Here is a 22,028-nt window from a genome sequence, read left to right as displayed (position 1 = left end):
TCCCTCTCCTGCCTCATTCCCCTGTTATCTGCATGAGTAACTTCTGACAAGTTTTTCTGGCAACAAAAGAAAAAAGTGTCAGGGAGGGAGCTCCAGTGCACAGCTTGTGATTATGTGTAAGGGTGGGCTTCCCTCCAATCAGCTGTCAGAGCTCTCCCCACTGAGCTCTGCAGGGTGTAATATCAGCTCTCCGCCCCCTGCTTTCTGACAGCTCAGACAAGCTTTATAAATTCTGTACTTTGAATGGCTGTAGAAGAGAAGAGTGGTCTGCAGATAAACAGATACAATATAAGTACAGTAGGAGTATTTGTTTAATCTCTGTGTATAACTTGAGACCAGTCATTTTACTGGGTATATGTAAGGGTGTACAACCACTTTAAGCAGTGGATATGTATAGATTTTATTCCGGAGAATAAGGATATTGTTTTGTGTCACATTAAAATTATTTTGTTTTTTTTTCTTAGAACACTTTCCTTTTTTTTGGCTTTAAGGAAACACAGAAAAGGGTGAATAATATGACTTTTGTGGCATTACATGTTCCATATAGCTTAGATTTCCTCCCATGTAAGTGGGACTTCCCTCATATACATCATGGGCTTATTTTAACATGTAAACTCCATCTGCTTGTAGGCAGCATCAGTCCATAGGCAGACACCTACTGAACCTTCCTCCTACACTTAACTTTGGAAGGAAAAAAAAAACCCCTTTCAAAAATTCCAAGTTCACTTTGCCCACATTGAAGAACAGTATAAAATGCCAGGCAAAAGGGAGATGAAGATACTCAGTGACCTATTGTCAGCGGTCATTACTACATTCACCATGAGAGCTGCCTGTCTTGTTGTACTTGTGCTGCTGGTGGTAGAGACTTCCTGCCAGAATGGTTTATGTAAGTATCTTATGTTCTTATCACGGCTGATTATTATGTTGTTCGTGTACAGTAGATTTACTGAATTTTATAATATGTGCAACGGAACAGCGGTACAATCATATAAATAATTACCTATATACATCTTATTCTCAGTCATGTCAGGCTTTCTCTGAAAGGTGCCAAAAAAGAACGATGATGTGCAAGGTGCACTAAAAGCAACCATCAGAAAATCATGCTTGTTGCAACAATATTGATCCCTGCCTTGCATTTTTAAAGGCAGACCTAAATTGCTGTACGAATGTCTTTTGCGTTTATGTTTATTTCCTATGATCGTCAGCTCCATCTAGTGGCCATAATGCATTATTTTACAATTAAGGTATTTCAGGTAAATACAGTATTACGACCACTAGACAGAGCTGATGATCATAGAAAATAAACACATTAGACACAATACCGAGATTATTTCTGTTTGAGGCATTCACAAAGCATTTTTTTTGTGAATAGACCCTCTAGTTTCGACTATATATATTTTTTTATATATATATTAAGTGCACGCATAGTAAATTATATGTATATGTAACACTTCTTTTCTCATGAAGATCAGCACCATCTGGGTTTAGGCATCATTCAAGGTCAGCATCTATTTCTTAAGCAGGCCAAAGATGGATTGAATCCCTGCAGATTCAGCAGGGACCAGCTGAGATCCAATCCATCTATGGGCAGGCTGGTTGAAGTGAAGTAGATCCATAGATTGACTTCAGTCCAACCAGCTTGCTAGATTGTTTGCATGTGATTACTGCTGGCAGCTTTAGCCACCAACAGTAATTATTATGCAGTGCCGACAGGGGAGGCTCCTCGCTAGCAGAACACAACTGCAGGAGGGATTCCCCCATTAACACTGACTGTGTTGATGAAGGAATCAAACAATTTTCTTTCCTGCAACCCATGGTGAAAGGAAATAAATGTGCATTATCTATGGCTTGCCTTAGATCTGGATATGATTAATTTATAGAAATCATTTTTGTTGTACAGTGCACAGTGCAGCGCTAAATTATAAAAAAAGTAATGAGCATTTGTAATTGTTTTATAATTATATATTATATATTTATATATATACACACACATACTCACACATACATATACATACATATGTCACCTTAATACAAATGGAGGGAAATCACCTCAAAACAACAATAGAACCCTTACCCTTCTATTCAAACCTCGAAAAAACAGTTTACCAATCCCTTAGATGCAGTGGCTGCATTCGTTTTCTGCTTTTAGGTTATTTTTTCAGTATTTTTACCTGGTGACTCAGTCTCTAACATACTGTATGTTATATGCCGCGTACACACAATCGGAATTTCGGCCAGCAAAAGACCGATGAGAGCTTTTCATCGGAAATTGTGACCGTGTGTATGCTCCATCGGAATTTAGCTGGCCGAATTCCCGCCAGCAAAAATTTGATAGCATGTTCTCAATTTTCCCGATGGAAAAATTTCTATTGGAAATTCGGATTGTGTGTATGCAATTCCGACATGCAAAAACTCACACATGCTCAGATTCAGCTACAAGATGGAAGCTATTGGCTACTAGGTATTGAACTTCCTTTTTCTAGTCCGGTCGTACGTGTTGTACGTCACCGCGTTCTTGTCGGTCGGAATTTGGTGTGACCGTGTGTAGGCAAGACAGTTTGAATGGAATTCCGTCGGAAAATGGGAAAACCATCAGAGCTTTTTCTGGCGAGAATTCCGATGGTGTGTACACGGCATTAGAATGAATCCATAAAGGAGCAACGTAACCACCCTTGGACAGCAGAATTATTAACCTGTAGAGAGGAAAGTGTTAGACTAGTGGTGGTTTATGACCTTAAGGGCACTTTCGCACTGAGCCTCCCTGGGCTTTTTGGCCGCTAGCGGGGTACTTTTAACCCCCGCTAGCGGCCGAAAAAGGGTTATAACTAAATTACTAGGGGGCTTGGGGAAAAGAAAAAGACTGCTGTGTTAAAATGGAACTAATCCTAAATTTCAAAAATAGCAAGCTCTATATTGCAGAAGACACGTGCTATGCCACTTTTGCAATAAGACATAATTACTCTGTGCACATGCACAGGATGGTGTCATCTGAGGGACGTAACCATCACTTCGCTGAAAGGTGGAAGCGAGTATTTTCCAGAGTTTAGTTCCACTTTAATGCTACTGACAAACTGCACCATATGCGTAATTTTTTATTTTGCCTTTAGTACTCCATGTATAATGGCATTATGCATTGTCTGTCTTTATTTATTAAAGTTGTCAATTAATGTGTTCTTCATAGCTTGTTTTTCTTATTTCTAGTTTCTCACATACCTGTGGGAACAAAATGCTGTGAGCCAAAAATTAAAAAAGACCTACAGTGGAAAAATATCATCAGCTACTCATACGCAAGTGAACAATGTTCTCAAAAGGCAGTGTTGTGAGTATTTCTCTTTCTTCCAATTTCTTTATAATACAAAACTGAAAATGCCAGTCTAGCACAGAACTTAAATTTTTTTTTTTCAGTTTAGAGTGGATTTTGGCTGCTTGAACCAGCCAACAGTTTACTATAATGTTTTCTGCAGTTGTTCCCTTGCCTCAACCCACCACAGCCACTGTCCCCGTCATCTCTGTAATCTTCATTATTTAATGCCCACAAAGATTTCTATGGAGGGTTTATTTTTATTTTTTTTAAGCATGTGATTAGAGCCTGAGGCTCTAATTGGCTTCAAAAAATGTATCATAATAGCAAATTATTATTCGCTGTTGTCTTCCTGCTTCTCCTCCCGGCCAATCACGAAGTGAGTCTTAAGACCCGACTGGCCAAGAGGAGAAGCGACCACATTGGCCCGAGAGCACCATACAAGACATAAAGATGCCAGTTTAATTGTGATTCTCATTTTATCCAGAATCGTGCAGCTCTAGTGTGTATCTAGCTTTAGGGCATGTACTGAGAATTACACCCAGCATACAGAACAATAGGACTGTTACTTCATACACACAGAATAAGGATAGTTAGTGTCCACGCACACTAGGCAGTAGAATAAATGGCAGAACTGTTGGCAGAAAAAAAGCAGAATAAAAAACACTCCTATGGAGCATATTGTACATTAGACACGCATTTAGGCGGATTTGCGTTTATAAATGTTTTTCCCTAAAACATTAGAAAAATGTTCACCTAAAACGATTGACGTACCTAAACACCACATTTAGGCACTTTAAAGTGGTTCTAAAGGCAGAAGTTTTTTTATCTTAATGCACTAAGCATTAAGATAAAAAAAAATTCTGTGTGCAGCAGAACCTTGACTGCCCTGGACTCTCCTTCCTGATTTGCTGAGACACAGCAACAGGCGCCAATGGCTCCCGCTACTGTCAATCAAAGTTAGTGAGCCAATGAGGAGAGAGAGGGGGCGAGGTACTGAGCTCCATGTCTGAATGGACACAGGGGGCTGTGCTTCAGCTTGGGTACAACTATAACAAGCTGCTTGCTGTGGGGGCACTCGGCAGGAGGGAGGTGCCAGCAGTGCCGGCAAGAGACCTGAGAAGAGGAGGATTTGGGCTGCTCTATGCAAAGCCACTTCACAGAGCAGGTAAGTAAAGCATGTTTGTTATTTTTAAACACAAAAAAAAAGACTTTAATATCACTTTAAGCATCTCTTCTGCTCAAAAACTCTTCTCCAAAATGCACTTGTGATGGGGATTGTTTCAGGCTCCTCTACAAATATGACTGTAAACATGCAAATGTGCATGTACACATAGGCTAACACAGAGTTGCTTCTACAGGCTGAAAGAAAAAAATGCCAAGCGCCTATATAAGCAGTATTTTTTATGCCCAGTGTGCATGAGGCCTTACTGACAATTACGCCAGGCATACAGACCTAGAAAAGTGCTACTGTGCAGAGCCCATATATACTAACTGAGGACAGATCCTGAGAATTACACTCAATACACACAGAACACAATAGAATATCTGTAGTATAGAGTCCATACATAGAGAACAAGAGCAGATACTCAGAGTTACAAAAAACTATAATCCACAATAATATAGTGTCACTCTGAGCATCAGATACAACCATTCAGCTAACTGTTGATGCAAGACATAATATATTGCCACAGTACCTAAAGCCTGTTACACACTATGAGTTTTTTGTTCTATGAGCATGTTGAGTCAAAATTAGTGATGGACGAACTTCCGACGGGACGTTTCGCGAACGCGAAACGCGAACGGACACAAACGTTCGCGAAAACGACCGTTCGCCGCGGGCTCCATTGACTTCAATGGGAGGCGAATTTCGCAAACCTTTAGGTCGAATTTGCGGCCACGGGGTAATTATTAGGGGGTAGCACGTAGTCCCACCACCTGGACAATAGCATAATACATGTATGAGGTGAATTTGGGATCGATAACTACAAGCATTTTTTTTTTATTTGGGAAATTGTTCTGACAATTCAGGACTATGGAGCTAATGAAGGCAATGGAGGAGAGGGAAGGTCAGGGACCAGGGTAGGCAAACAAGAGGGTGCAGGAGATACAGAGCACTGACAGCAGCACCGTAATACAGAGCACTGACATCAGCACCGTGACATACAGCGCTGACAGCAGCTCCGTGACATACAGCGCTGACAGCAGCTCCGTGACATACAGCGCTGACAGCAGCTCCGTGACATACAGCGCTGACAGCAGCTCCGTGACATACAGCGCTGACAGCAGCTCCGTGACATACAGCGCTGACAGCAGCACCGTGACATACAGCGCTGACAGCAGCTCCGTGACATACAGCGCTGACAGCAGCTCCGTGACATACAGCGCTGACAGCAGCTCCGTGACATACAGCACTGACAGCAGCTCCGTGACATACAGCGCTGACAGCAGCTCCGTGACATACAGCGCTGACAGCAGCACCGTGACATACAGCGCTGACAGCAGCTCCGTGACATACAGCGCTGACAGCAGCTCCGTGACATACAGCGCTGACAGCAGCTCCGTGACATACAGCGCTGACAGCAGCTCCGTGACATACAGCGCTGACAGCAGCTCCGTGACATACAGCGCTGACAGCAGCACCGTGACATACAGCGCTGACAGCAGCTCCGTGACATACAGCGCTGACAGCAGCTCCGTGACATACAGCGCTGACAGCAGCTCCGTGACATACAGCACTGACAGCAGCTCCGTGACATACAGCGCTGACAGCAGCTCCGTGACATACAGCGCTGACAGCAGCACCGTGACATACAGCGCTGACAGCAGCTCCGTGACATACAGCGCTGACAGCAGCTCCGTGACATACAGCGCTGACAGCAGCTCCGTGACATACAGCGCTGACAGCAGCTCCGTGACATACAGCGCTGACAGCAGCTCCGTGACATACAGCGCTGACAGCAGCTCCGTGACATACAGCGCTGACAGCAGCTCCGTGACATACAGCGCTGACAGCAGCTCCGTGACATACAGCGCTGACAGCAGCTCCGTGACATACAGCGCTGACAGCAGCTCCGTGACATACAGCGCTGACAGCAGCTCCGTGACATACAGCGCTGACAGCAGCTCCGTGACATACAGCGCTGACAGCAGCACCGTAAGCAGCCCCAGGAGGAAGTCAGCACAGCACAGGGATGGTGTGATCCCCTCATAATAAGAACCCCCAGGAGGAAGTCAGCACAGCACAGGGATGGTGGGAGCCCCTCATAATAAGAACACCCAGGAGGAAGTCAGCACAGCACAGGGATGGTGGGAACCCCTCATAATAAGCAGCCCCAGTAGAAATATGACACCGCTCAACCTCTTCAAAGAGGAGGGTAGGGGCATATAGTACGGTGTGCTTTTTTGGGTCAGGGAAGTGAGCCAAATGAATTAAGAAGGTCTGTGTGCTTGATTCCAAAAATTGTTTATAGACATATACATGGTCTACTGATCACATGTGTTGAATTCCTCCGAGATCCATGCCTCATTCATTTTTAGAAATGTGAGGTAGTTAACACTGTGGTGAGCTAGGCGAGTACGCTTATCGGTCACAATCCCCCCTGCTGCGCTGAACGTCCTTTCGGACAGGACACTGGATGAGGGGCAAGCCAACAGTTCGATTGCAAATTGGGCAAGCTCTGGCCAGAGGTCAAGCCTGCCCACCCAGTAGTCTAGGGGTTCATCACTCCTCAGAGCGTCCACATCGGCCGTTAACCCAATGTAGTCGGACACCTGACGGTCTAGGCGTTCCCTGATGCTGGATCCGGATGACACCTGTCGATGGGTCGGCTGAAAGAATGACCTCATATCCGAAGTCACCAACACATCTTCAAACCGGCCTCTTCTTGCAGGCGCTGTTGGATTGGTACCCGCAAATCCTTCTCTGGGAGTGGGAATTGCTCCTCTGCCAGCGCACGCAAAAGCAGAATGCAGCATTTCTCGAAGCAAGGCCTGGAAGTGCTGCATTCTGACAGCCCTCTGCGACGGCGGTAACATTTCCGCCATTTTGTGTTTGTACCGGGGGTCTAAGTACGTTGCCACCCAGTACTGGTCCTTGACCCTCATGCTTTTTATACGGGGGTCCCTATTAAAACACTGGAGCATGAAGGCCCCCATTTGCACTAAAGTGGAAGCGGTGTGGTGGCCTGGCTCCTGCTCATCATCCAGGATAATGTCGTCCTCTTCATTCTCCTCTCCCCATCCTCGCACAACAGGGATCCCAGAAAGGTTTAAAGCATGCTCTTCTTGCTCCTGCTCATCCGCCCCGGCACCATCCTCCTCTGACTCCTCATCAGACTCCTGTTGTTGACTTGTCTCAGATAGAGTAGCCCCCCCTGGGAATTCATCCAGCATTGCGACTTCCTCATCTTCCCGCTCCTGCTCCTCCACAGCCTGATCAATGACACGACGCAATGCACGCTCCAGAAAGAAGGCATAAGGTACCATGTCACTGATGGCGCCATGGCTGCGACTGACCAGTTTGGTGATCTCCTCAAATGGCCGCAGAAGTCTGCATGTGTCGCGCATGAGCAGCCACTGGCGCGGTGAAAAAAAACCCAGCTCCCCAGAACCGTTTCTTTCGCAGAGTTCATACAGGTAGACGTTAACTGCACGTTTCTGCTGGAGCAGCCTATCAAGCATATAGAAGGTTGAGTTCCATCGCGTCGGGCAATCGCAAATAAGACGTCTGACCGGCAGATGGTGTCGCCGCTGAATGTCAGCAAGGCGAGCCATGGCCGTGTAAGATCTTCTGAAATGGGCCGAGATTTTCCTTGCCTGCCGCAAGATGTCCTGGACCCCAGGGTATTTGACAAGGAATCGCTGCACGACCAAGTTTAAGACGTGTGCCATGCACGGCACGTGCGTGATTTTGCCCTGTTTCAATGCGCTAAGCAGATTGGCACCGTTGTCACACACCACTTTACCAACTGTCAAATTGAGCGGTGTTAGCCACTCATCTGCCTGTGAACGCAAAGCTGAAAGGAGTGCCGGGCCAGTGTGGCTCTTTGCTTCCAGGCACAACAGACGCAGCACGGCATGGCAACGTCTCACCTGGCATGTGGAATAGGTTCTGGGGAGCTTGGGCGGTGCAGTGGAAGAGACGCTAGCAGCGGAAAAGGAGGAGGCAGCTGAGGAGGAGAGGGAGGAGGATGGAGTAGGAGGAGGAGAAGAAGAGTCAGGCCTGCATGCAATCCGTGGCGGTAAAACCAAATCTACACGGGTGCCACGGGTTACATGCTTGACGGCCGTCAGAAGGTTCACCCAGTGGGCAGTAAAACTGATATACCTTCCCTGCCCGTGTTTGCTAGACCACGTGTCTGTGGTCAGATGTATCTTGGCACCGACACTGTGTGCCAGAGATACATTCACTTGCCGCTGAACATGGCCATATAGCTCTGGGATGCCCTTCTCTGAGAAATACTTCCTTCCTGGGACCTTCCATTGTGGTGTTCCAATGGCCACAAATTTGCGAAAGGCCTCCGAGTCCACCAGTTTATATGGCAGTAGTTGGCGGGCTATGAGTTCTGACAAGCCAGCCGCCAACCGTTGGGCAAGAGGGTTATCCGGCGTCATCATTTTTTTACGCTCAAACATTAGGCCCACGGAAGCCTGCCTTTTTGCAGAAAAATGTGAGCTTGGCGTGATGGAAGGTGGAGTGGAGGACAATTGTGAGGAGAGAGGAGAAGGAGAAGTAGAAGACGAGGCTGGACGGTGAGAGCCTGCAGTGTGGCTTTGTGTGTTCCGTTGCTCCCACTGGGCTCGGTGATGGCTGCTCATGTGCCTTCTTAAGGCGGTCGTCCCTAGGTGAGTATTGGGCTTACCGCGACTAACGCGTTGACTGCAAAGATTGCAGATGGCAACGCTATTGTCAGCAGCGGACACGTTAAAAAAAGCCCACACTGCGGAGCCATGTGCCGGTGTCCTGGGAGCGCCAGATGTGACCGTACATGGTCGATGACTCGCTCCTGATACATTTGCAGTCTGCTTTGTCCCTGCTGTGCAATGTAAGTCATTGCTGCTTCTCCTCCCTATCTGCTGGTCCATATCTCCCTCTGAACTCCCCTCCTCTTCCTCTCTTGTGGGCACCCACGTGACATCACTAGACACGTCATCATCAACGTCACCTTCCCCACCGCTATAAGTAGAGTAGGCAGCAACACCGGGGACCAACCTCCTCCTTGGGCTGATCTGGGTACTGGCGTCAGACTGCTGAGTAGCGCTTGTTGCTACCTCCTCTTCCTGATCCAATACCAAGAGTGGCTGCGCATCAGAAATGTCCTCTTGATATGGATCGGAAAATAATTCCAGTGACTCAAGCGGAAGGTATGTGGTGGTGGTGGTGGTGGTCGTGTTGTTGGTGGTAGTGTCTTTGGGGGTGCACATAGCAGAGAGTGAAGAAGAGGGTGCAGATCGAGAGGATGAGGAGGGTGCAGAAGAGTAAGGCTGAGCGAGCCACTCAACCAAGTCTGGTGCATCCTTTAAAGTAATTGAACGCACCTTCTGCAACTTCCCACTTTGGCTCAAGCCTGTTGCTCCTGCCCTACCCCTACCACCCCTGCGGAAGGGCCTGCCTCTTCCTCTGCATGTCATTTTTTAAATGACCCTGTGACAAAACTCTTAGTCCCTATACCGCTGAAGGACTGCTGCAGTATAGGTGAGCGGTCAGCAGTGGTGCACGTCAACCCTATCTATTGTGGACCTATAGCGGTCCTTACAGAACAGCAGACTGTACCGCACTCAAGCCTATGTACCGTAGCACCCTATACCAAGTTACCAGTCCTTATAAGAACTTTTGTGGACCAAGCAGGTTGTGTATTAGTGTTTAGCAGACTGTACGTCAGTCCCTATACCGCTGAAGGACTGCTGCAGTATAGGGCAGCGGTCAGCAGTGGTGCACGTCAACCCTATCTATTGTGGACCGATAGCGGTCCTTACAGAACAGCAGACTGTACCGCACTCAAGCCTATGTACCGTAGCACCCTATACCAAGTTACCAGTCCTTATAAGAACTTTTGTGGACCAAGCAGGTTGTGTATTAGTGTTTAGCAGACTGTACGTCAGTCCCTATACCGCTGAAGGACTGCTGCAGTATAGGGCAGCGGTCAGCAGTGGTGCACGTCAACCCTATCTATTGTGGACCGATAGCGGTCCTTACAGAACAGCAGACTGTACCGCACTCAAGCCTATGTACCGTAGCACCCTATACCAAGTTACCAGTCCTTATAAGAACTTTTGTGGAACAAGCAGGTTGTGTGTTAGTGATTAGCAGACTGTACGTCAGTCCCTATACCAATGAAGGACTGCTGCAGTATAGGGCAGCGGTCAGCAGTAGTGCACGGCAACCCTATGTATTGTGGACCGATAGCGGTCCTTACAGAACAGCAGACTGTACCGCACTCAAGCCTATGTACCGTAGCACCCTATACCAAGTTACCAGTCCTTATAAGAACTTTTGTGGACCAAGCAGGTTGTGTATTAGTGTTTAGCAGACTGTACGTCAGTCCCTATACCGCTGAAGGACTGCTGCAGTATAGGGCAGCGGTCAGCAGTGGTGCACGTCAACCCTATCTATTGTGGACCGATAGCGGTCCTTACAGAACAGCAGACTGTACCGCACTCAAGCCTATGTACCGTAGCACCCTATACCAAGTTACCAGTCCTTATAAGAACTTTTGTGGACCAAGCAGGTTGTGTATTAGTGTTTAGCAGACTGTACGTCAGTCCCTATACCGCTGAAGGACTGCTGCAGTATAGGGCAGCGGTCAGCAGTGGTGCACGTCAACCCTATCTATTGTGGACCGATAGCGGTCCTTACAGAACAGCAGACTGTACCGCACTCAAGCCTATGTACCGTAGCACCCTATACCAAGTTACCAGTCCTTATAAGAACTTTTGTGGAACAAGCAGGTTGTGTGTTAGTGATTAGCAGACTGTACGTCAGTCCCTATACCAATGAAGGACTGCTGCAGTATAGGGCAGCGGTCAGCAGTAGTGCACGGCAACCCTATGTATTGTGGACCGATAGCGGTCCTTACAGAACAGCAGACTGTACCGCACTCAAGCCTATGTACCGTAGCACCCTATACCAAGTTACCAGTCCTTATAAGAACTTTTGTGGACCAAGCAGGTTGTGTATTAGTGTTTAGCAGACTGTACGTCAGTCCCTATACCGCTGAAGGACTGCTGCAGTATAGGGCAGCGGTCAGCAGTGGTGCACGTCAACCCTATGTATTGTGGACCGATAGCGGTCCTTACAGAACAGCAGACTGTAACGCACTCAGGCCTATGTACCGTAGCACCCTATACCAAGTTACCAGTCCTTATAAGAACTTTTGTGGACCAAGCAGGTTGTGTGTTAGTGATTAGCAGACTGTACGTCAGTCCCTATACCAATGAAGGACTGCTGCAGTATAGGGCAGCGGTCAGCAGTAGTGCACGGCAACCCTATGTATTGTGGACCGATAGCGGTCCTTACAGAACAGCAGACTGTAACGCACTCAGGCCTATGTACCGTAGCACCCTATACCAAGTTACCAGTCCTTATAAAAACTTTTGTGGACCAAGCAGGTTGTGTGTTAGTGTTTAGCAGACTGTGCGTCAGTCCCTATACCGCTGAAGGACTGCTGCAGTATAGGGCAGCGGTCAGCAGTGGTGCACGTCAACCCTATCTATTGTGGACCGATAGCGGTCCTTACAGAACAGCAGACTGTACCGCACTCAAGCCTATGTACCGTAGCACCCTATACCAAGTTACCAGTCCTTATAAGAACTTTTGTGGACCAAGCAGGTTGTGTATTAGTGTTTAGCAGACTGTACGTCAGTCCCTATACCGCTGAAGGACTGCTGCAGTATAGGGCAGCGGTCAGCAGTGGTGCACGTCAACCCTATGTATTGTGGACCGATAGCGGTCCTTACAGAACAGCAGACTGTAACGCACTCAGGCCTATGTACCGTAGCACCCTATACCAAGTTACCAGTCCTTATAAGAACTTTTGTGGACCAAGCAGGTTGTGTGTTAGTGATTAGCAGACTGTACGTCAGTCCCTATACCAATGAAGGACTGCTGCAGTATAGGGCAGCGGTCAGCAGTAGTGCACGGCAACCCTATGTATTGTGGACCGATAGCGGTCCTTACAGAACAGCAGACTGTACTGCACTCAGGCCTATGTACCGTAGCACCCTATACCAAGTTACCAGTCCTTATAAAAACTTTTGTGGACCAAGCAGGTTGTGTGTTAGTGTTTAGCAGACTGTGCGTCAGTCCCTATACCGCTGAAGGACTGCTGCAGTATAGGGCAGCGGTCAGCAGTAGTGCACGGCAACCCTATGTATTGTGGACCGATAGCGGTCCTTACAGAACAGCAGACTGTAACGCACTCAGGCCTATGTACCGTAGCACCCTATACCAAGTTACCAGTCCTTATAAGAACTTTTGTGGACCAAGCAGGTTGTGTGTTAGTGATTAGCAGACTGTACGTCAGTCCCTATACCAATGAAGGACTGCTGCAGTATAGGGCAGCGGTCAGCAGTAGTGCACGGCAACCCTATGTATTGTGGACCGATAGCGGTCCTTACAGAACAGCAGACTGTACCGCACCCAAGCCTATGTACCGTAGCACCCTAGACAGACCAAGTTACCAGTCCTGATAAAGAGCTTTGTGGAACAAGTGAGTTGTGAATGATTAGCAGACTGCAGCAGAAGGGCAGCAGTCAAGTATAATATTCTTTCTATATTTGGAAGAAAGAATATTATACGTGTACAAGCCTATTACCGTACCACTGATACCAGTCCTGAAAAGAACCTTTGTGGAACTAATAGTAACAGCAAGTCTTTAAAATTATCCTCACTGCCTGACACACTGCTTCCTGCCTGTCCCTATACAAATTGGCAAAAAAGAGTAGGCTGGAACGATTAGCTGGAACAGCTCTTTTGTGGACCTGATAGTAACAGCTAATGATGATGATGATGATGATGATGAAGAAAGACTAATCTGGCTGAGCTGTCCCTAAAATAGCAGCATACAGCGCTCTGTCCCTTTATCTAAACTGACAAAAGAAACTCAGGCTGCTGACCTAACACCTATACCAGTCCTGAAAAGAACTTTTGTGTACCAAATAGCTAGCGTTTTCTCTGTCCCTACTCCACACAGGATCCTTTCCCTACAGTGACAGAAGAAAGAATGTAAAATGGCCACCGGATCGGGTGTATTTATAGGTTAGGGGGAATGTCCAAGTGTCCATGAGCTGTCATGTCTCAATTGGTTGTCCTGTAACACATGATAAACGTGTCACGAAAGGTTAAAGTTCTTGTATACATTAAACACGTAAGTCCGCCGGGGCGAACGACGGAAAAAGGCGTTCGAACCCGCGGACGGCGAAAGTCGGAAATTCGCCGCGAAACGACCGCCGGGCGAACCGTTCGGCCATCACTAGTCAAAATAATCTGTTGGTGCTGTTGTACTAACTATGCAAAGTTAGTGCAGCCAAACAACCCCTTCTTTCACACAGTCCGACAAACACGCAGGCCGAATGTCTCCCGACATTTGGCCCACATGTACGGGGCTTTGAGCTGAACATCAGCTAAATCTTTTTTACATATTCATTGAAATACAGACATACCCCACTTTTAGGTACACAATGGGGTTTATTTATTAAAGCTGAAAAGTGCAAAATCAGGCTCACTTCTGCATATAAACCAATGAACTTCCAGGTTTTATTACAAAAGATTAATTGAACAAGCTGGAGTTAGAAGCTCATTGGTTTCTCTGTAGAAGGGAGCCTGATTTTGCACTTTACAGCTTTAGTAAATAAATCCCATTGTGTAATTAAAAGTGAGGTATGCCTGTACACACAAATAAATGTAATTATTGTAAATGGAATATGGCATTGACTGCCAAGAGTTTAGCTTTAAGCCGAACAATCTAAAAAATAGTTTTCTTTTTAGTTTGATCCAATTTGATGCTCACATGTTAGGCTACAATCATGGCATATTACCTTGTAGAGCAGGGATCTGCAATTAGCGGACCTCCAGCTGTTGCAAAACTACAATTCCCATCATGCCTCTGCCTCTGGGTGTCATGCTTGTGGCTGTCAGAGTCTTGCTATGCCTCATGGGACTTGTAGTTCTGCAACAGCTGGAGGTCCGCTAATTGCATATCCCTGTTGTAGAGCATCCGCTAGTAATAAAATAACCATGGATAACAATGGCAAAGTTTCAGGTAACTGTTAGAAGTGTTAGCCACTGCTGAGCTTTGTCTGAAAATGCTTTTTACTTGACTGTCAAACCAATCCAATTACTTTAATACATTCCAAGTCATTGACCCAGAACAAGTCTGCAGGTGAGGAGTGCTGATGTCACAGTGCCACCACTTGCCGCAGACTTCCTTTAAGTACTAGCAGTAAAGCTAGCTACAACCGGGCAACTAGCACTTCCCACTGGGGATCAGAAATGACAGCTACAAATTTTGTTTCAGCACAGGGTTGTAGCAGCCAATAAACCAACATATTTTACACATACAGGTACGTCGGTTTGTGCAGGAGAGCCAACCTACCGCAGTAAAAGTACGGCGCCTGGTGCATAAGTGGTTAAAGTTGTTGTAAACCTCTGACATGAAATATGGCAAAAGCATACCCCTCTATAGTGTGTACTTGTTTCAATCTGGAACACATAGGGGTTGATTTACTAAAGGCAAATAGACTGTGTACTCTGCAAGCTTAATGAATGCGGTGAAGCTCTGAAGCTTTCCATCATCCAATCATGTGCAAGCGAAAAATGCTGTTTTTATTTTATTTTTTTTATCTTGCACCTGATTGGGTATTCTTTACAAAGTGAAGCTTCACCACAATCCATACGCTCTAGAGAAAATGCCTTCAGTAAAATCTACCCCACAATGTAATTTTACTATTAATTGGCCTAGTGCAGATTTATACCTCCCATCTTTTTGAGATGGGAATGAGGGACACCTCTTAGCAAAAGAATGTATAGGACACATCACTTACCATGTCCCCTTAAAGGAGAATTATATAAAGGAAATAGTTAGTTAAACCTACAAGTGCTTTTTTTTTTTTTACCACTTCTATTTCTTTATAATTGCTTTTGAAATTTACAAATGCAGCAATTTAGAAATTGGATGATAGGTTTAGCACTGGGGAACACTTTTTAAAAGATGAAAAGTGCATTTTTTATACAACTATATAGATCAGCCCAAAATGAGGAGGAAAGAGGGACGAAGGGACTTTGTTCCAAATCAGGGACAGTCCCTAGAAATCAGGGACAGTTGGGAGCAGATTTTATGGTGTCTTAAGGGGTGAGATGACCGACCTTGCATGTAAGAGCAATACTTACATTTGTGTTCTTTTTTTTTTTTTTTTTTTTTTTTAGTGTGACCCTTAAAAATGAAAAGAAACCTTGCTGCTTTGATGCTAAAAAGAAATCCACTCTCTGGGCCATTGGAATGTTTGAGCAATCCAAGAAACAAAAGAAAAACTAAAAACAGCTCATCGGGTGCCAGCAAGCCTTTATACAATTGTATTTTTCTTAACTTTTTCTAAATCATTCTGACAAAACTCCATAACTGGTTGTATTCAAGGCTCTTGTTTTCTGTGTTTATGTGTATCTTTTCATTTAATATTTGTCAACACTGATTGGACACTGATTGAGAAATATATATAAGAAACTGATTGTCTGCAATCTGCACCAGATTTTACACTCTCCAGTTTTAGTAAATTAAGGTCTATTTATCAATATTTTCATCCACAAATTACACAACTTTCACCCATTTGCTTTTTTTTGTTGTTGTTTTTAAATACATTATTTAGGAGAGTAACAGAAGGATTGACAACTGTTTGGAATAAATGATAGGTATCCAAGGTAACCAAACACATTTTTCATTGAATATAGGGTCACATGTGTGTGAATTATGAGTAAAAGTTGTATGAATTCTAGGTTACAATATATATATAGACTTAGATCTGATTAGTATTACAATGCAAAATGCTATGATGATACACACAAAGGAGGTTATTTACTAAAGCCAATTCCACTTTGCACTACAAGTGCAAACTACAAGTGCAAAGTTCACTTGGAAGTGCAGTCACTGTAGATCCGAGGGGGACATGCAAGAAAAATAAAAAACAGCATTTTAGCTTGCACATGATTGGATAATAAAATCAGCAGAGGTTCCCCTAATGTCAGATCTACCCCTCAGATTTACAACGACTGCACTTCCAAGTGCACTTTCAGTGCAATTTCAAGTGCACTTGTAGTGCAATGTGAATTTGCCAAAATAACCCCTATAGACTGCACTTTTTACTTTGCATTTTGAATGACTAAATAAATATGCATTTCATGTTAAATATGTTTTTTTTTAAACACTGTCAAACATTTAAGACTATGGCTAAACAGATAACATTAGGACTCATTCACAAATCATTGCATTGCGATTGTGATGCCATTCATTTTAAATGTCATTGTGAATGAGGTGTCATTGATTTTGAATGGCACCCCAACCCATCTACACAGCATGCCTGCACAAAAAACACACCACAATGCATATCATGAGTTGAGGTGCACTACAGCAAAAAAATGAAAAAGGATAGATTTCTCCAGCACTGGGGCACAATCAGTATTATTAGGCTTTGGGAACATAGTGCACGACAACATGCAATAGAGCATGTTGCAGCAGCAATGCTGTGTAAATGGGCCTTGTTTTCTTGCTACTGAAAGAATGAAACACTTGTTGGCAGTCAGCTACTGTACAGGACAATGAAATGAAGGCGCTACTAATGAGATAATCATCAGCAAGCAGTTCATTCTCTAAGTAGCAAGAGATGAAAATTGTCCATGTAGCCCTAGTCTAAATATGTCTACTTAATGAATGTAATTTACTGCTTAATTGTTTTAATTTAACTAGAGTGACAAGCAATATTTGGAACATGTTTTTATCACTAAAAGTATCAAATGAGCTACACATTTTTGCAATTCTTAATGTAGATTTTTTTTTGTACAGAAAAAATGAAAATACATCTACAAATAAATATTTACTGTTAAAATCTATAATGGTCTCTGGTCATTTATCAGTTTAAAGATACATCAGCTGATGTTGTGTATACTATTTTATTTCTATAAAGGCTTTTTTTTACATACAGTATATCTACCTATATTTAAATTTTTTTTTTAAAAAGCATCCCCAGTTATCCCTGGATGGCTAGTGATAGGCATGTTGCTAGCACCGGGACCCGCATTTCTTGTGGGGTGCCCCGGGTACTGACACTGTGAATGCCCAATTTTTTTATGTTAGGTTTCCCTGCTGAAGAAGCATCTGCACTGCAACCACCTGCTTGTTCAGACTGTGGACAAAGCACCTATACAGAGCCAAGGAAGGCTCATCCTTAGTGCTGATGTGCAGTGTCATATGGCACTGCCAAGAATCTCCCCCAATGAGCTCTGCCACTGTATATGAGGTCTGGTAAGTGGTCTTTACTGAGGAAAAGAGCTGTAGTGAGGAGGCAAGGTCTGTACTGGGAGGTATGTGGTCTGAACTGGGCTGGGGAGGTCTGTACTGGGGGAGAGGCCTATACAGGTGGGTCTGTGGTCTGCACTGGGGGTGATCTGTAATGGGGGTCTGTACTGAAGCGAAAGAGGTCTGTACTGGGAAAGCAATGCTAGAGAAGAAAGGTATTTACTGAAATAAGAGGTCTGTACTAAGGTACATATTTGTACAGGGGTGAGTGGGAGAGGTCTGTACTGAGGGGAGGTGGAGAAGCCCGTACTGGGGTAGAGAGATCTGTATTGGGGGGTCTGTACAGAAGGGTATTTGGGGGGACAGTCTATACTGGGGGTGAATTGGGTAGAGAGAGCTCTGTACTGGGAGGGCATCTTAATAGGAGAGATCTGTTCTTGGGGGATCTGTATCGAAGGGGATATGGACTCGAATTAGGGGGTAATTTTTGGTTCTACTTTGTACATTAGCCTGTATGTTACACACCCTTGACCCTTGTACTCCTTGAGTTACATGTCATGTGCCTGATCTCTATACTTCATACTTTACACACTCATGACTGCTGCACTCTGTGCATTGTGCACTCCTGACCCCTGTGATCCATGCATTATGCACCCTTGACTTCCGCACTCCGTGAGATATAGACCTGTGACTCCAGTGCTCTATGCATTATGCATCCCTGTACCTCTGCGTTCGATGTATTACACACCCCTGAACCCCTGTGCTCTGTGCATTACACACTTCTGCTTCCTCTACTCTTTGCAATACATACTGTTGATTCCTGTGTCTGTCTGTTACATACTTTTGATTCCTGCACTCTGCACCATGCACTTCTGACCCATTTGTTCTGAGTTATGCACTCCTCCTGACCCCTGCACCCTGCGTTAAAAGCTCTTGACCCCTGCAGTCTGTGTGGTATGCACTGTTGACCCAGGCACAGGTGTTTTTTTGTTTTTTTTACCCATAGCCCTTTAGGACTCTTCCACAGTTACCATAATATGGCCAAACTCAATTTGTTGTATCATGCTACATGTGCTGTATATTTTTTCTGCTCTTATTGCCTAATGACATATTGCCCAATGATACCTTCAATGACAGCCTCTTGTTCCAAAGATCTCTGACCAAATTTGTGTGGTTAAAAGTGACAGGGTCAGTGGGGTGTCCCTGGATTTCATTTTCAAAATATGGTAACCTTATTCTGGGACTTATTACAATGAGGGGTCGTAAAGACTCTTGCTCCCAGCTTAGATCATATGATCCCTGTCTACCAATTACTGCAGAAAATGTGTTGTCTTCAAACGTCAGTGAGAAAAAGGAACAAAAGGCTTCCCCATTGAGCACAGATCAATACAAATCATACAGGGAAACAAGGTTTATAATACATTAACACACTGTATATATTAAAGTGAACCTGTCACAGATCTGGGTAATTTAACCACTTGCCGACCGCCGCACGACGATGTACGTCGACAGAATGGCACGGGCAGGCATAAGGGCTTACATGTACGTCCTTGCCTGCCCGCGGGTCGGGGGCCCGTTCGGGCCCCCGCCCGGTGCCTGCGGCGGTCGGTATTCGTTCGGGAGCGATCCCGGACGAGGGGACGGCCATTCATTCATGGCCACCCCCTCGCGATCGCTCCCGACGAATGAAAATGCTCGGTGACATCACTTCCTCTCCTGTAATGTAAACACAGGCAGAGGAAGTGATGTAATCTCTCCTCGTGTCGGTCTTTTTCGTTCCGGCACCGAGGAGAGAGGATCGTGAGTTGCACCTAACACTACACTAACAGTAGAACATGCCAGGCACACTTTTCACCCCCCTGATCACCCCCCAATCACCCCCCAATCACAGTGACACCAATTGCATATTTTTTTTTTTTTTTTTGCATTGGTGTCATTTGTGACTGTAATAACTGTTAGGGCAGTTAGGGCTAGCCCCCTTTAGCTCTAGGGTGCCCCCCTAACCCCCCCAATAAAGGTTTAACCCCGTGATCACCCCCCGTTGCCAGTGTCACTAATAAGCGATCGTTTTTCTGATCGCTGTATTAGTGTCACAGGTGACGCTAGTTAGGCAGGTAGGTATTTAGGTTCGCTGCAGCTTTTTATAGCGTCAGGGACCCCCATATACTACCGCATAGCCCCCTGATTGCCCCCCAGTTAACCCTTTCACCAGTGATCACCATATAACTGTTACAGGTGACGCTGGTTGGTTAGTTATTTTTTTTTTGTTTCAGGGCACCCGCCATTTATTACCTAATAAAGGTTTAACCCCCTGATCACCCGGCGGGTGATATAAGTTTGAGGGTCAGATAAGGCCTGCGTCGCCCCAGCGTCAGGTTAGTGCCAGTACCGCTAACACCCACGTGCAAAGCATACACCTCCCTTAGTAATATAGTATCTGATCAGATCTATATTAGCGTTGCCAGCATTTTAGGTTTCCCAAAACGCATTGTTAGCGGGATCAGCCCAGATACCTGCTAGCACCTGCGTTTAGCCCCTCCGCCAAGCCCAGCCCAGCCCACCCAAGTGCAGTATCGATCGATCACTGTCACTTACAAAACACAACACACATAACTGCAGCGTTCGCAGAGTCAGGCTTGATCCCTGCGATCGCTAACAGTTTTTTTTGTAGCGTTTTGAAACAGTCGCTGACAGGCTAGGTGCTTTTTTACCTGTGAGTCTCACTAGTGTACCCCTAAATTTAGAGCCCAAAATGGCAAAGCGAAGGTACACTAGTGAAGAGGCCTACACGTTTCTGAGCATGACAGATAGTGAAGAGGACGTCACTCATCTGTCAGATTCAGGCTCAGAATACGATCCTGTAGAGGACAGCGGCTCCATGACAGATAGCTCTGACGACGGAGATGAGGCCTCTGTTAGGGACAGGTGTGCCCGATCCCGAATGTATTCTGTTGTTGAGGTGCATAAACCGCAGGCCACTCGTATGGAGCAGAGACGTACTAGAGCCGCTCATCCTTCTGGTGAACTGGCAAGCACCAGCGGCCTAGTACACCCTGGACCTACATCCAGCACTGCAGTAACACGTGGTGACGTGGCGAGTCCCATAAGTGCAGTTCAAGCTGGCGAGGTGGCAAGCACAAGTAGTGTCCCGCTGCCACCAAGAAGAAGACAAAGACAGGCCCGTCGTACCCATAGTGCCCTTCCTGCAGAATTCGCCAATCCTATTTGGGTGCCCACCACTTCTGCAGAACCCGTACTTCCCCCATTCACTGGCCAACCTGGCATTAACGTGGAAACAGTTGATTTTACGACACTTGACTTTTACTCACTGTTTTTCACCGAAGATCTCTATAGATCTATTGTGGACCAAACCAATTTGTACGCTGCTCAACACATCGCCACTATTCCCCAGTCCGCCCTTGCCAGACAATGGAAACCAGTTACGGTTTCCGAATTTAAAATCTTTCTGGGCCTCTCCCTCAACATGGGCATAACCAAAAAGAGTGAGTTGCGGTCATATTGGTCCACTGACCCAATTCACCATATGCGCGTGTTCTCTGCTTCCATGTCCAGGGCACGATACGAGCAGATTTTGCGGTTCATGCACTTCAGCGACAATGAACTCTGTCGTCCTCGTGGAGACCCTGAATACGATCTGCTCTACAAAATTCGGCCCCTCATAAACCACTTCAACCAACGTTTTGCAGACTTGTTTACTCCCGATCAAGTTGTCTGCGTTGATGAGTCCCTGATTAAGTTTTCTGGTCGCTTGTCATTCAAACAATACGTCCCCAACAAGCGTTCCAGATACGGGGTCAAGATGTATAAGCTCTGTGACAGGGCCACAGGCTATACACGTAGTTTCATGGTTTATGAGGGTAAAGATAGTCACGTAGAGCCGGAGAACTGCCCTGACTACATAGGAAGCGCTGGCAAGATAGTGTGGGACATGGTGTCACCCTTATTCGGAAAGGGGTACCACTTGTACGTGGACAATTATTACACAAGCGTGCCACTGTTTAGTCACTTGTTTGATCAGCAGATTGGAGCATGTGGCACCGTGCGACCTAATCGCCGGGGCTTTCCCCAGCGGCTTGTAGAGTCCCGTCTTAGGCTGGGGGAGAGAGCCTGCTTGCGCAGTAATAATTTGCTCGCTATGAAGTGGAGGGATAATAAGAATGTTTTCGTTCTTACCTCCCTTCATGCAGACACGACGGTCCAAA

General features: G+C 45.7%; 1 protein-coding gene across 1 annotated transcript; it reads left to right on the top strand.

The window, feature by feature from the left end:
- The first annotated feature begins 714 nt into the window (after nucleotides 1–714).
- LOC143984389 (uncharacterized) lies at nucleotides 715–17,347 on the top strand. Its single transcript, XM_077484600.1, has 3 exons — nucleotides 715–886; nucleotides 3,202–3,319; nucleotides 15,726–17,347. The coding sequence occupies exons 1-3, from the start codon at nucleotides 754–756 to the stop codon at nucleotides 15,832–15,834; spliced, it is 360 nt and encodes a 119-aa protein (XP_077340726.1). The 5' UTR covers nucleotides 715–753; the 3' UTR covers nucleotides 15,835–17,347.
- The last annotated feature ends 4,681 nt before the right edge of the window (nucleotides 17,348–22,028 follow it).

This window comes from Lithobates pipiens, unplaced genomic scaffold (genome assembly GCF_037356315.1).
Source record: "Lithobates pipiens isolate NorthernLeopardFrog02 unplaced genomic scaffold, aLitPip1_a1.2 Scaffold_16, whole genome shotgun sequence".
Classification (NCBI taxonomy): Eukaryota; Metazoa; Chordata; class Amphibia; order Anura; family Ranidae; genus Lithobates; species Lithobates pipiens.
This window is presented reverse-complemented; position numbering and strand designations above follow the sequence as displayed.

Bases quoted from the DNA above. Each gene is read 5' to 3' on its own strand.
- LOC143984389 (XM_077484600.1), top strand. From the start codon at position 754: ATGCCAGGCAAAAGGGAGATGAAGATACTCAGTGACCTATTGTCAGCG. The intron at 887-3,201 runs GTAAGTATCTTA...TCTTATTTCTAG, and splicing joins TTCCTGCCAGAATGGTTTAT to TTTCTCACATACCTGTGGGA. The intron at 3,320-15,725 runs GTGAGTATTTCT...TTTTTTTTTTAG, and splicing joins TGTTCTCAAAAGGCAGTGTT to TGTGACCCTTAAAAATGAAA.